This window comes from Elephantulus edwardii, unplaced genomic scaffold, assembly GCF_000299155.1.
Source record: "Elephantulus edwardii isolate Elephantulus edwardi_28Jun2011 unplaced genomic scaffold, EleEdw1.0 scaffold00278, whole genome shotgun sequence".
In the NCBI taxonomy this organism is placed as follows: domain Eukaryota; kingdom Metazoa; phylum Chordata; class Mammalia; order Macroscelidea; family Macroscelididae; genus Elephantulus; species Elephantulus edwardii.
This window is the reverse complement of record NW_006400028.1, coordinates 39,103-50,456: the sequence shown is the minus strand read 5'-3', so window position 1 is coordinate 50,456 and position 11,354 is coordinate 39,103. Positions and strand designations below refer to the sequence as shown.

Genomic DNA, 11,354 nt, shown 5'->3' with positions numbered 1-11,354 from the left:
TGCAGCGAGGGCATCTTAGGCCTGGCAGCGGATGGTCCTATTTTTATGTGGTTGCTACAACCTTCTGAAAGCTTAGTGACAATGTGGAAGGAGCCCTGGACTGGGAGTCCAGGCACGTAGATTCCTGCTGTTGCCCCTCACTGCTGTGTTGACAGGGACAGTTGTCTCCTCTGCCTGAGCCTTGGTCCCTCCTTCTCTAAAAGGAGTTGGATTTGGGTTTTCACAGTGTCCTCCTAGCATTCTTCCATGGAATTATCTTAATCCCAAGTGGCTCTTGAGATCTGTAGAAGTCTCCAGTCTGCCCCGAGACTATGCCCTTACTCTTTGCTTTACGTGACTCTTGCATGTTCTATCCAGACTCAATCTAAACAATCTTGATTCCTGTTCCCAGCTTGGCGGGACCCTGAATGGCAGGAAGTGAAGACAAGAGCCTGTTTATATTTGAAGCAGTCAGGCCAGGCTGGGGTGAGGGGGTGGTACAGGGAAAGGGATGGGCAGGGGAGAGGGTGGGCCAGAGGCAAGAGGACACAGTGGGGCTGACAGGGGGTGCTGCCAGTCTGAAACGCTCCCTGATGCTTCCCTGCCCACCACTAGTCTGGGTTTATCAGTTGGGGTGCTGAGTTGGTTCCCCTAAGCACTGAGGACTTAAACGTAACTCCTCACCCTTTACCCTAACAGGATGGTTTCCATGGGGAAGTGAACCAGGACTTCCCCTACAGGCCCCACCCCAAAGACAGAAGCTGAGAGCAGGGAGGAGACCTCCCAGCCACCCTGCACATAGAAAACCTTACAGTGATTTCCTCTGGGTGGGAGGGACCCAGGGTCAGTGGCTAAAAACATTGTGGGGATCACATTTCACAGCTCTCCCCCTGCTCCTCTCCCCAGACACCATGGCCTTGGGCGCCCCCAGGAGGGGCCTTCTGATGCTGCTGATGGCTCTGGGCCTCACCCAGGGTGAGTACTGGGCCCTGGATGGACAACAGCAATTGCTGGGGCTAAATTTGAGAAGTTAAGGGGAATAGTGGATTCAGAGCTCAGCTAGTCTAACCCTCTTTTGCTGCCCTCTTTTGCTAAACCTGAAGACTCATGCTCTGTAAGTCTTCAGGATGCTGACATTTATTTAGGTGAGCAGTTGTTGTTAGGTGCCATCCTGCACCAGCCTTATGATCCCCTCTGATGTGCTCAACTTAACACTGGGCCTGGTGACTAGGAGGGAAGGGCTTCCTTGGAATCAGGGAGAAGGAAGCCTGGTTCGCACAGCACAGTAGCGGCTGGGATTCGGCTTGGAGAGAAGGATAATCTGAAGACAGAGCTAGAACTAAAGGGTTGGTTTGCAGTGTCAGAAAGGTGGGGCAGGTGTTGGGCTCAGCCTTAGAGAATCTGGCCCAGCATTGATGGGCTGCTATGTGTCTCCCAGGTGACCCTGTGAGAACCTCCTGGGAGCAGCTGATAAACTGTACCTGCGAGAACCCACACTGCAGGGGCCCCACCTGCCAGGGAGTCTGGTGCACTGTTGTGCTGTTGAGGCAGGAGGGCGGCCCCCCTGAGCAGCTCCGGGGCTGTGGGAGACTGCATGAGGAGCTCTGCTGGGGGCGCCCCACCGAGTTCCTCCACCACCACTGCTGCTACAGTTCCTTCTGCAATCAAAACATGTCCTTGGAGCTGCAGGGTATGTGCCTCTCCCTAGATGCATGGATCCTGCCCTCTCTGCCCTGCTTTCCTCTCATGCTCAGCCAGGAAGGTGGTGGAGGGGGAACCCTGGGGGGATGACCTGCAGAGGGGACATGGTGGGGGGAGCTGGCGTGGCTAGGAGCTGAGCCTCAGTGTCCCTTTCTCTCAGTCACTCGAACTCCTCCAGAGGAGCCGCGGGTAGACAGTCAGCTGCCTCTGGTCCTCGGCTCAGTCCTGACCCTGCTCGCCCTGCTGGGCCTGGGTGCCCTGGGCCTGTGGCACTTCCGGAAGAGGGAAAAGAAGCATTGGGTTCTGCACAGCGAGCTGGGCGAGTCCAGCATCATCCTGAAGACGTCTGAGCAGGGGGACAGCATGCTCGGGGTATGGGCCTGGGGAACCTAGGACAAAGGATGGAAAAGGGGGAGACAGGAACCACAGAATCAGAGAAGGAAAGGCGTGATCCCCAACACCAGAGGTGGTCTGAGTGGCAGGAGCTGGTGGAGTAGGGGCGGGCAGAGGTTAGAGTGGTCTGGGGAGAGGAGGTTCCCAGCAGTGGGACTCACATTGAGGATGGGGGAGGGCCAGAAGGATGTGGGAATAGCCTCTCAATGGCCTCTCGACATCTCCAGGACCTGCTGGACAGTGACTGCACCACAGGCAGTGGCTCGGGGCTGCCCTTCCTGGTGCAGAGGACAGTGGCACGGCAAGTCGCCCTAGTGGAGTGCGTAGGTGAGCAGTGTGTGAGCCTCAGGTTGGGGCCCACAGGCTCCCATGAGCCTGGAGGGACTTGGTTTCTAGGGTCATGGGCTGAGCCAAGACGGGTCTATTAAGGGAATTCTACATGGCAGGAGCGGTTGGAGGTGGGCCAGGACAAGGTCTTCCTGCAGGGACAGAGTGGAACAAGAGGCAGTTAAGGTGATGGTGGTTTGCTGGCTGGGTTTGGGTCTATACTGAGTTACCATCTAAGTGTCAGAGTCTGTGCAGGTGGGCCAGCACAGCATCAAGATCGGGGCTTTCACAGGGGTTTCTTTGCACTGGGGGTCCATATGCCAGTGTGTGACCTTCTCCCTCCTCTCTGGCCGTTCCAACAGGAAAGGGCCGCTATGGTGAGGTGTGGCGGGGCCTGTGGCATGGTGAGAGTGTGGCTGTCAAGATCTTCTCCTCCAGGGATGAGCAGTCCTGGTTCCGAGAGACAGAGATCTACAACACAGTGCTGCTCAGACATGACAACATCCTAGGCAAGCAGCGAGTCATCTGACCAAAGATGACTTCCAGCCCACCTGTTGCTAGCTTTGTCTCTAACTTAAGCTGGAATGGCCTCCACCCCAAACCTAGTTTTCCCTGACCCTCTAGTACCCTCTAATACCTCTGCCCTGCCCCCAGGCCCAGTCCATCTTCTGCATGACTGCAACCTTCCTCCCAGCCGAACCACCCATCCCTTCTTCCACAGGCTTCATTGCCTCGGACATGACCTCTCGCAACTCGAGCACGCAGCTGTGGCTCATCACGCATTACCACGAGCATGGCTCGCTCTACGACTTTCTGCAGAGGCAGACGCTGGAGCCTCAGCTGGCTCTGAAGTTGGCCATGTCTGCAGCCTGTGGACTGGCTCATCTGCACGTGGAGATCTTCGGCACGCAGGGCAAACCGGCTATAGCCCATCGCGACCTGAAGAGCCGCAATGTGCTGGTCAAGAGCAATTTACAGTGCTGCATCGCGGACCTGGGTGAGTAAGGTGGCGTAGGAAGGGGTCCTGTAGGGAGGAGTGGATTTTGGGCCCTTCATAGGACAGGGCAGGTGCAGGCCAGTCCCTCGCGAGTGCACAGGGCTCACTCTCTCCATTGTTCTGTTTTTTACCACTTCTTTGGTGCTCTGGCTCTGTGACTATCGGGTGCACATTGACGATTTTACTAATTTTGAGGCACTTTGAAGCTCAGCCCCACTAATTGCCATAACCCCCATATCACCCTCAGATTCCTTCCATGACATTCCCCTGGTTGCAAGCAGCTGGGACAGAGAAGTAGAGAGCCAGAAACCTGGGTTATCACCTGCCATCCTGCCTTCATCGACTACTTTACTGCTCCCCTACACCAGGCTTGGGGGTTCTGTTCTGTGAAATGGGCACAGTAATGCCTGCCTTGTACATGTGTCTGGGCTCTTGGGGAACTAGAATGCTACAGAAGTGAAGGGGACCTGGAACAGTTCTTCCCATGGCTGATGTCTCCCAGGCCATCTCAGGGCGCGTCTCCACTGGCCTGTCCCTCTATACTCCACTGTCTCTCCGTCTCTCCTTGCCCCAGGGACCTCAATTCCCAGGGTGCCACCCTGTCTGTGGGCTTCAGTGATTAGTGACCGTATCCTTGGTACCCACAGGCCTGGCTGTGATGCATTCCCAGGGTAGTGACTACCTGGACATTGGCAACAACCCAAGAGTGGGCACCAAGCGGTACATGGCACCCGAGGTGCTGGATGAGCAGATCCGCACCGACTGCTTCGAATCGTACAAGTGGACTGACATCTGGGCCTTTGGCCTGGTGCTGTGGGAGATCACCCGTCGGACCATTGTCAATGGTGAGGTCCACCCTGCGTCCCGTGGAGGGTAGGGAATGGGGGCAGGTGGCCAGCAGGCAGGCAGGACAGAGGGCTTCTGGTCATGACACGTGCTGCGGTCTGAGGGGCTTATGGCCAGACCTCTCAGCACCCTTTCCCTGCCATTCACCGGCTGGTTCAACTGAGTGACCTTTTAAAGTTCATCTGAGTCTGTGAGTCTGGCTGTGAAATCTTGGGAAGTGATAATAACTGAAATATTAATAGTAGCTAACATTTATTGAATTTAAATATGTGCCAGATGCCAGGCTATCTACCCTACATGGTTCAGCTTATTTAGTGCTCATGAGTTGGCAGGGAGATGCTGTCACTTCTTGATTAAGAGCATGTGCTCAGTCAGACTGCAGAGGTTCAACTCCTAATTTTACCACTAATTGTGGCAAAATAACATCACTGTGCCTCAGTTTCCTTATTTCTAATATGAGAGTACAGATAGCTTCTAGTGTTGAGAGATTTAGATGAGATAGTCCAAGTGTCTTAGTTTCTTACTACTGCTGTATTAGAAATATCGTTAAGAGGATAGCTTTTTTTTTTTTAATTTTGTGTGCGTGTACCGTCAAATTAGATCTGACTGGTACAGGAGGATATTGCGCCTCCTTCTCCGGCAGAGCATCTGGTGGATTGGAACCGTGTTCCTCTGGGATTGCAGTGCAGCTTCTTGCCACTAGGCCACCAGAGCTCCCCCAGAGGATAGCTTTAACAAACAGAAAATACACTATCTCACAGCATGAGAGGAGACCAGAAGTTCCAGTTCAGGGCACCAGCTCGAGGGACGGGCTTTTTCTGTCAGATTTTGGGGAAGGTCCTTGTCTCTTTTTCAGCTTCTGTTCCTCTTTGTTTCTGGACAGTCTTCAAGTATTGTGGCTTCTGTCTCCTCCCATCCGTGCTTCTCCTTTCTTTTATGCTTAATCTGATCTCAAAAGTGATACTCACATTCATTACTATCCAGCTGGAACTGACTCAGCTAATCCTCCAGTGGGTTTCTGAGTCTATAAATAGCATGGGAGGAGATCTTTCTCCCTTGAAACCACTGGGGGATTTGAACCGCCAGAGAGGCATGGCATGGCCTTCGGGTTAGCAGTGCAACTCCCTGTGGACTGTGCCACTAAAGTTCTCTTTATTGTGGTGGTGCTGTGTGCCATTAAGTTGGAACTGACCCTCCAGCGAGTTTTCAGAGGCAGTTAATCACTGGGGAAGTTATTGACTATCCCTCTCCTGAGGAGTAACTGGTGAATTTGAATTTTCAGGATTGTGACACAGCTTCTTATCACTAGGCCACCAGAGCTCCCTTTGCAGTAGAAGGGTTTCGTTAACATAGTACAAGCTATTTTCGAATAGGATTATATACTTAGGTTTGTTGTTATGTGCCTTCAAGTCGCCTGAAACTCATAGTGACCCTATATACAGCAGCTCGGAAGCCTGCCCTGTCCCAAGCCAGTCACACTGATTCCAACACACCTACCCTGATCACCCCAGTTACCTTGTCGATACTCCTCATCCGCAGTCTTCTCTCCTGCACTGTCCCTCTAGCATTCCAAACATGATTTCCTCCTCCATACTAGTCCCTCCTGGCCAAGTTCCTAAAGTATGTGAAACAGAGCTTCAAAATCCCAGCCTCCAAGGAGAAACTTGGTTTCACTCTCTCCAAGACAGACTTATTTGTTTTCTTGGTGGTCCATGGTATGTTCAAGACTCTTCTCCAGCACTACAACTCAAAGGCATCAAGTCTTCTTCTGTCATCCTTAGTCTTTGTCCAGTTCTCAGATGCAAGTAATTAGCATTTACAACACACAGTTTGGGTAGAGAAAAACACTATTCAATCTATAATGCCAAGTAAAATTACTTAGAGCACTCAGTGGCTGTTGTTAGAATAGAATGAGCCCTTGATCCAATACTATCCCTGTTTTTTATAGACACAAAGACTGAGGCACAGAATTACAGCTGGGTGGAAGCAGTGTTGAAGGGGAGATCAGGCAGTCTCTTTCTCCCTGTGTCCAGTAAAACCTCTTTGGTCTCTGCTTTCTTCTACATTAGTGAGCAGTGTGTCTGCACTGTCTGCATATTGTGGCCTCATTAATACTGCCACCAAGGACTCCGACAGCAGGAACTGTTAGCCTGGGCAGGGTGTCAGGGGTCCGTGCCTTCTCAACTTTGGAGTGAATGGGTGGGGAAGGTTGTCAGCCTCTATGGAGCCTGTCAATGGTGAGGGGCTGCCAGGAGCCCTGAAAGGCTGGGGGACAATCATCTGTATCTAATTTGTGCCCTGATTGTTGGCTGCCCCTCAAAGAAACACATTCTTACTCATGTTCCTGTTGTTTTTGTTTGTTATATGCCTATTGAGTCAGAACCACCGCATAGCTTACTCCTAAGTGGATTTCGAGAGGCTGTAAATCTCACGGGAGAAGATTGCCCATCCTTTTTTCCGCAGAGCAGAGGGTGTATTTGAACCACCTGCCTTGAGGTTGGTGGTGCACTACCAAAACCCAGTCCATATGGGGCTGCATGTGCCCTCAAGGTGGCCTTTGACAGTGGAGGAACAGTATAGGTATAATCAATCCTCCTGGGTGACTCATACGGGCTCAGATCCCTGCTCCGTCAGGAGTGAGCCCCCAGAGTAACAGAGTGCATCTGGAAGAAGCTGGGGGCCCTTGCTCCAGGCTGCAGGCAGGAAAGGAAGACTAGACTGGCTAGAGCTGAAAGAGAGGCTCACTGCAGGCCCTTGGGGCGGAGGGGGAAATGCTGTCAACCCCGTACAGATTCATGGTGCATTATAAACACTGTAATCTGGTGTCAACCCCGGCGCTGATTAAAGGCTCATTAGACACGCTCAGGCCTCTGCGCAGCACTGATTAGGGCGGGAGCTGCACAGGGGCTGCTGGAAGCCCGCCATGGTGAGAACAGCTGGTGCAGGCTCTGCTGAGGTTGTGGCCTGTGGCCCCCAACCTCAGGCCAGGCCACTGGACGTGTTAGACTTCAGGTCTGACCTCTTCCCCCGAGCTGTCTATGGCTCACTGGAATCATCTTCCGAAATCATCTGCTAGGGAGTATGCACTTGGGAGAATGTGGGGAGGGAGCCCTGCCAGCTGAGGGGGTCAGGGGTGGCTGTGTCATCCCTGTCATTTGGACAGAGGTAAAAAATCCCCTTCTCTTAGGGGATGTGTTTCCTCCTCCTCACCTTGTATAACATCTTCATTGAAACTAGTAATCAGCCTTCCTTTAAATATAGCTTGGAGGCCAAGAGACTTTCTGAGCTTAAATCTCAGCTCTGTCATTTTCTACCTGTGTTGAAATTCTCTGGTTTTAATTCCTTTGCTTCAAAGCAGCACAAATAATACTATTGAAGCCCTGGTGGCCTAGTGAGTAAGAGGCTGTTAACCAGAAGGTCGACAGTTTGAACCCACCAACAGATCTGCAGGAGAACTATAAGCAGAGTCTCTATGTAAAGGTTTACAGTCAATGGAGAGTCCCCATGAGTCAGGACCACTTGATGACAGAGGGTGGGTGGGGTAATAGTATTTACCTCATATTTGGTGAGGTGGTTGTGAGAATTTAATGCAAAGCGCTTAAGACAATGCCTGATCTAAGTAAATGTTCAGTAAACACTATTGCTGTTGCTTTGTGCCATTGAGTTGGAACTGACTCAGAGCTGACCCTCCAGCAGATTTTCAGAGGTTGTAGATGCAAGGGAGGAGATGGCCCATCTTTTTCCAGAGCAGCTGCTGGTGGATTTTAACCACCTGCCTTTGGGTTGGCATCGTAACTTCTTACCCACTCGGCCATGAGCTCTGTATCTTATAATCCGTTACCTGAATAAGAGGCAGCTATGGGGAAACTGGAGCCAGATAACACTTAGCAGTCAAATGAGATGGCCTTATGTCTTGATTTTGCTATTCATAACTGCGTATACTTGAGCAAATTGCTCAACTTCTCTATGCATCATTTTTTTTCACCTGTAAAAAGGGCATAATAATAGTATGTATTCACCTCTTAGACTTACATGCAGAGTGACAGTATAATGTATGTAATGGGTTTAGCACCATGCCTGGCACATGGTTAATGCAGAATAAATGGCAGTAATCATCATTTATAAACGTAATTATCCATTGGGAGCTCTGGTGGAATAGTCTGTAAAGAGTTGCGCGGCTAACCCAAAGGCAGCTCCTCTTTAGTGGTTCAGATCCACTAGCAGCTGTGTGTGAGAAAGATGGGCAGTCCCCTCCAGTGCAATTTATGGCCTCCCAAAACCTGCTGGCGAGCTATGAGTCAGCTCCGTCTTGACAGCAATCAGAGTCTGAAATGATTCATTATATTACAGCGTCCTTCTCGGGACTGTCTTTCATAAGCACAGCATCCCAGGATCCATGGGCAGGCAGCTGGTTTCCTGGCTCCTGGGATGGATGGAAGCTCTCCTCTAGGTGGGGTGGGGCCTTCCTGGGGTCCTGAGTGGCTGTCCTGACCCCGCTCCATCTCCAGGCATTGTGGAAGACTACAGACCACCCTTCTATGACGCAGTGCCCAATGACCCCAGCTTTGAGGACATGAAGAAGGTGGTGTGTATTGACCAGCAGACCCCCACCATCCCCAACCGGCTGGCTGCAGACCCGGTAAGGCCTCAGCTGGGACTGGGCTGGTGTGTTGTGGAAGCTCAGAGGTGGAATTTCTGGGCCCAGGTACTTGAGTCTGAGTCATCTGCTTCACTTTGGATAGATTCCAGGTGACCTTTTGGGAGGTACATCCCTGAGTGCCCACTCCTTTTTTCTCACAAGCGTCCTTGGCCCGTGAACCCCCAAAGAACCCTCTGGTTGTCCAGGAATTTTCAGAACCTTTTTCCTGGTTGTATTTCTTTCTCTGCAATATTCTGTTGTGGTATTTTTGTTTTGGTTGATGTCTTTCCTCCATACTTAGATGGAAACACATATGCATGTACATGTCTATACACATGCCAGTGTGCTTATGTTTCTGCGTAAATATCCACTTGCAGACATGTACGTGTGCACGTGGCTGCCAGCTCAGTAGCCCCACGAAGGCAGAGAGCACATCTCTTGCTCACTTCTGTATCCCTAGTACTTCTCACAGTGCCTGACACATGATGGGTACTTAATAAACATTTATTGGATGAATGAATGCATGTATACATGTATATACAAATAAGGACATTTATACACATACACATTGACAAAGAAGTCACACATATGCATCCCTCTGGCGGCCTAATTGTTGCACTGCCAATCCATAGGCATGTGGTTCAAATTCACCAGCTGTTCCTCAGGAGAAAGATGGGCAGTTCCTTCTGTGTGATTCACTGAAAACCCGCTCGTTGGAGGGGGAGCTGCAAGTCAGTCTGACAATGATACGTAACAACAACATGCACACACACAGAGATACTTTCTTTCAGGATCGACTGGAGTTCTAAGGCAAAGGTGGGGTTTGCTCAGTCTGGGCCCTGGGATGAGATCCCTCCTGGACAATTATGTTTTGGGGGCAGTGCCTACCCACCATCTTTCCCCAAAGTCCCCTGAGCCCAACCATGGTTGGTGGTGGTGCTGTGTCCCCCTGCACTGGGGTCTCAAGCTGTGGATGGGGATGTTGAAGCCTCATGGCTTGCAGACCTCCTCTTTTCTATGGCTCTTGAGGGGTGAAGATAAGGTGTTTTGAAGACAGTGGGGTCCTGGTACCCTCAAGGTTTAAGTTGTAACCTTTTCTCTCTCTTGCCTTGCTCTATCTCCCTACTTGCTCCACTCCCCTCCTCCATTTTTCATTCTTCCTTTCTCCTCTTTTCTCTCACCCTCCTTTTCAACATTGTCATCTGTCTCTCCTTGTCCATTCTTTCCTCTCCCCTTTTGCCACTGGGCCACTCTCCTCACATTCTTCTTTCCACATCCCCTGCTTCCTCCCTCCTGTCTCTCTCAACCCCCAGGTCCTCTCAGGATTGGCTCAGATGATGCGGGAGTGTTGGTACCCCAACCCTTCTGCTCGCCTCACTGCCCTGCGGATCAAGAAGACACTACAGAAACTCAGCAACAGTCCGGAGAATCCCAAAGTGATTCACTAGTTTTAGAGCGTGGCCCCCTTCTACCTGCAGGGAGGTGTGAAGGCAGCCTTTGTTGGGTAGACATGGCATGACATTCGTACTGGGGAGGGGATGGCCCTCTATGCGGCAGCTGCGCCTGCAAGCCTGCTCACCCCCAGCCCATCCAGCCAAAAATACAGCTGGACTGAAACCTGATCCCCTGCTGTCTGGCCTGCTTAGAGTTGCAGGCTCCCTGACGTCTGGCCCCTCCCCAGTCCTCACACCAACAGGGTGCACCCCCTACCACTTAAAGAACAGGATGCAAAGAGACTCAGAGCCAAGCTGGCCTTGCCATGGAATCCCAGTCCTGAGCCCAAGCCTGGACTTGGAACTTACCCCCTGACCTTGGTCAACCCCACTGCCTCACCAGAGCTGCCAGCATGACACAGGGCTCTGTCCAGCCTTTAGCAGATGCCCTGCCCTGCCAGGCCCTTGCCTCTGGCACAAGCTCCAGATACCTAGAGTCCATCAGTTTCTCTCTCAGCCCCATGATACCTGAGTGTCAGCTGTCTGGGGGGCGGGGGCGGGGAACTGACCCTGGATCCCTCCTCCCTCATCTTAGCAGATTTATTAGGACATTAAAACCCAAGAGAGTGTGCTGAGGGTGTGGCAGAGTCATCAGCCAGTAGAGAGGTGGCATGTCAGATAGATAAGAACCCAGGGCTTTCAGAACAAGAGGACTTCCAGGCCAAGCATGACCAAGGGAAGGCTTCCCAGGAGTCAGGAGACCAAGGTTCAGGTGCTGCCTCCCTGCTTCTGTGACAAGGGCCTTTGTTTTTCTTCAACTGTATCTTCAGCCAGTAGAGAGGTGGCATGTCAGATAGATAAGAACCCAGGGCTTTCAGAACAAGAGGACTTCCAGGCCAAGCATGACCAAGGGAAGGCTTCCCAGGAGTCAGGAGACCAAGGTTCAGGTGCTGCCTCCCTGCTTCTGTGACAAGGGCCTTTGTTTTTCTTCAACTGTATCTTCATAGATTTGATTCTAATAGCCTTTGGGGTTCTTCAG

General features: G+C 51.6%; 1 protein-coding gene across 1 annotated transcript; it reads left to right on the top strand.

The window, feature by feature from the left end:
• The first annotated feature begins 875 nt into the window (after positions 1–875).
• ACVRL1 (activin A receptor type II-like 1) lies at positions 876–10,364 on the top strand. The gene is made up of 9 exons (XM_006900208.1): positions 876–954; positions 1,418–1,669; positions 1,841–2,052; positions 2,301–2,400; positions 2,763–2,909; positions 3,122–3,397; positions 4,045–4,242; positions 8,752–8,882; positions 10,196–10,364. Exons 1-9 carry the CDS (start codon positions 891–893, stop codon positions 10,328–10,330), a joined length of 1,515 nt encoding a protein of 504 aa, XP_006900270.1. The 5' UTR covers positions 876–890; the 3' UTR covers positions 10,331–10,364.
• Positions 10,365–11,354: the final 990 nt, after the last annotated feature.

What these genes read in the sequence shown, in the direction of transcription:
- ACVRL1 (XM_006900208.1), top strand. Translation starts at nt 891, where the DNA reads ATGGCCTTGGGCGCCCCCAGGAGGGGCCTTCTGATGCTGCTGATGGCT. An exon ending in CAGACATGACAACATCCTAG is followed by an intron (nt 2,910 to 3,121) that starts GCAAGCAGCGAG and finishes CTTCTTCCACAG; the next exon opens with GCTTCATTGCCTCGGACATG. An exon ending in GTGCTGCATCGCGGACCTGG is followed by an intron (nt 3,398 to 4,044) that starts GTGAGTAAGGTG and finishes TGGTACCCACAG; the next exon opens with GCCTGGCTGTGATGCATTCC.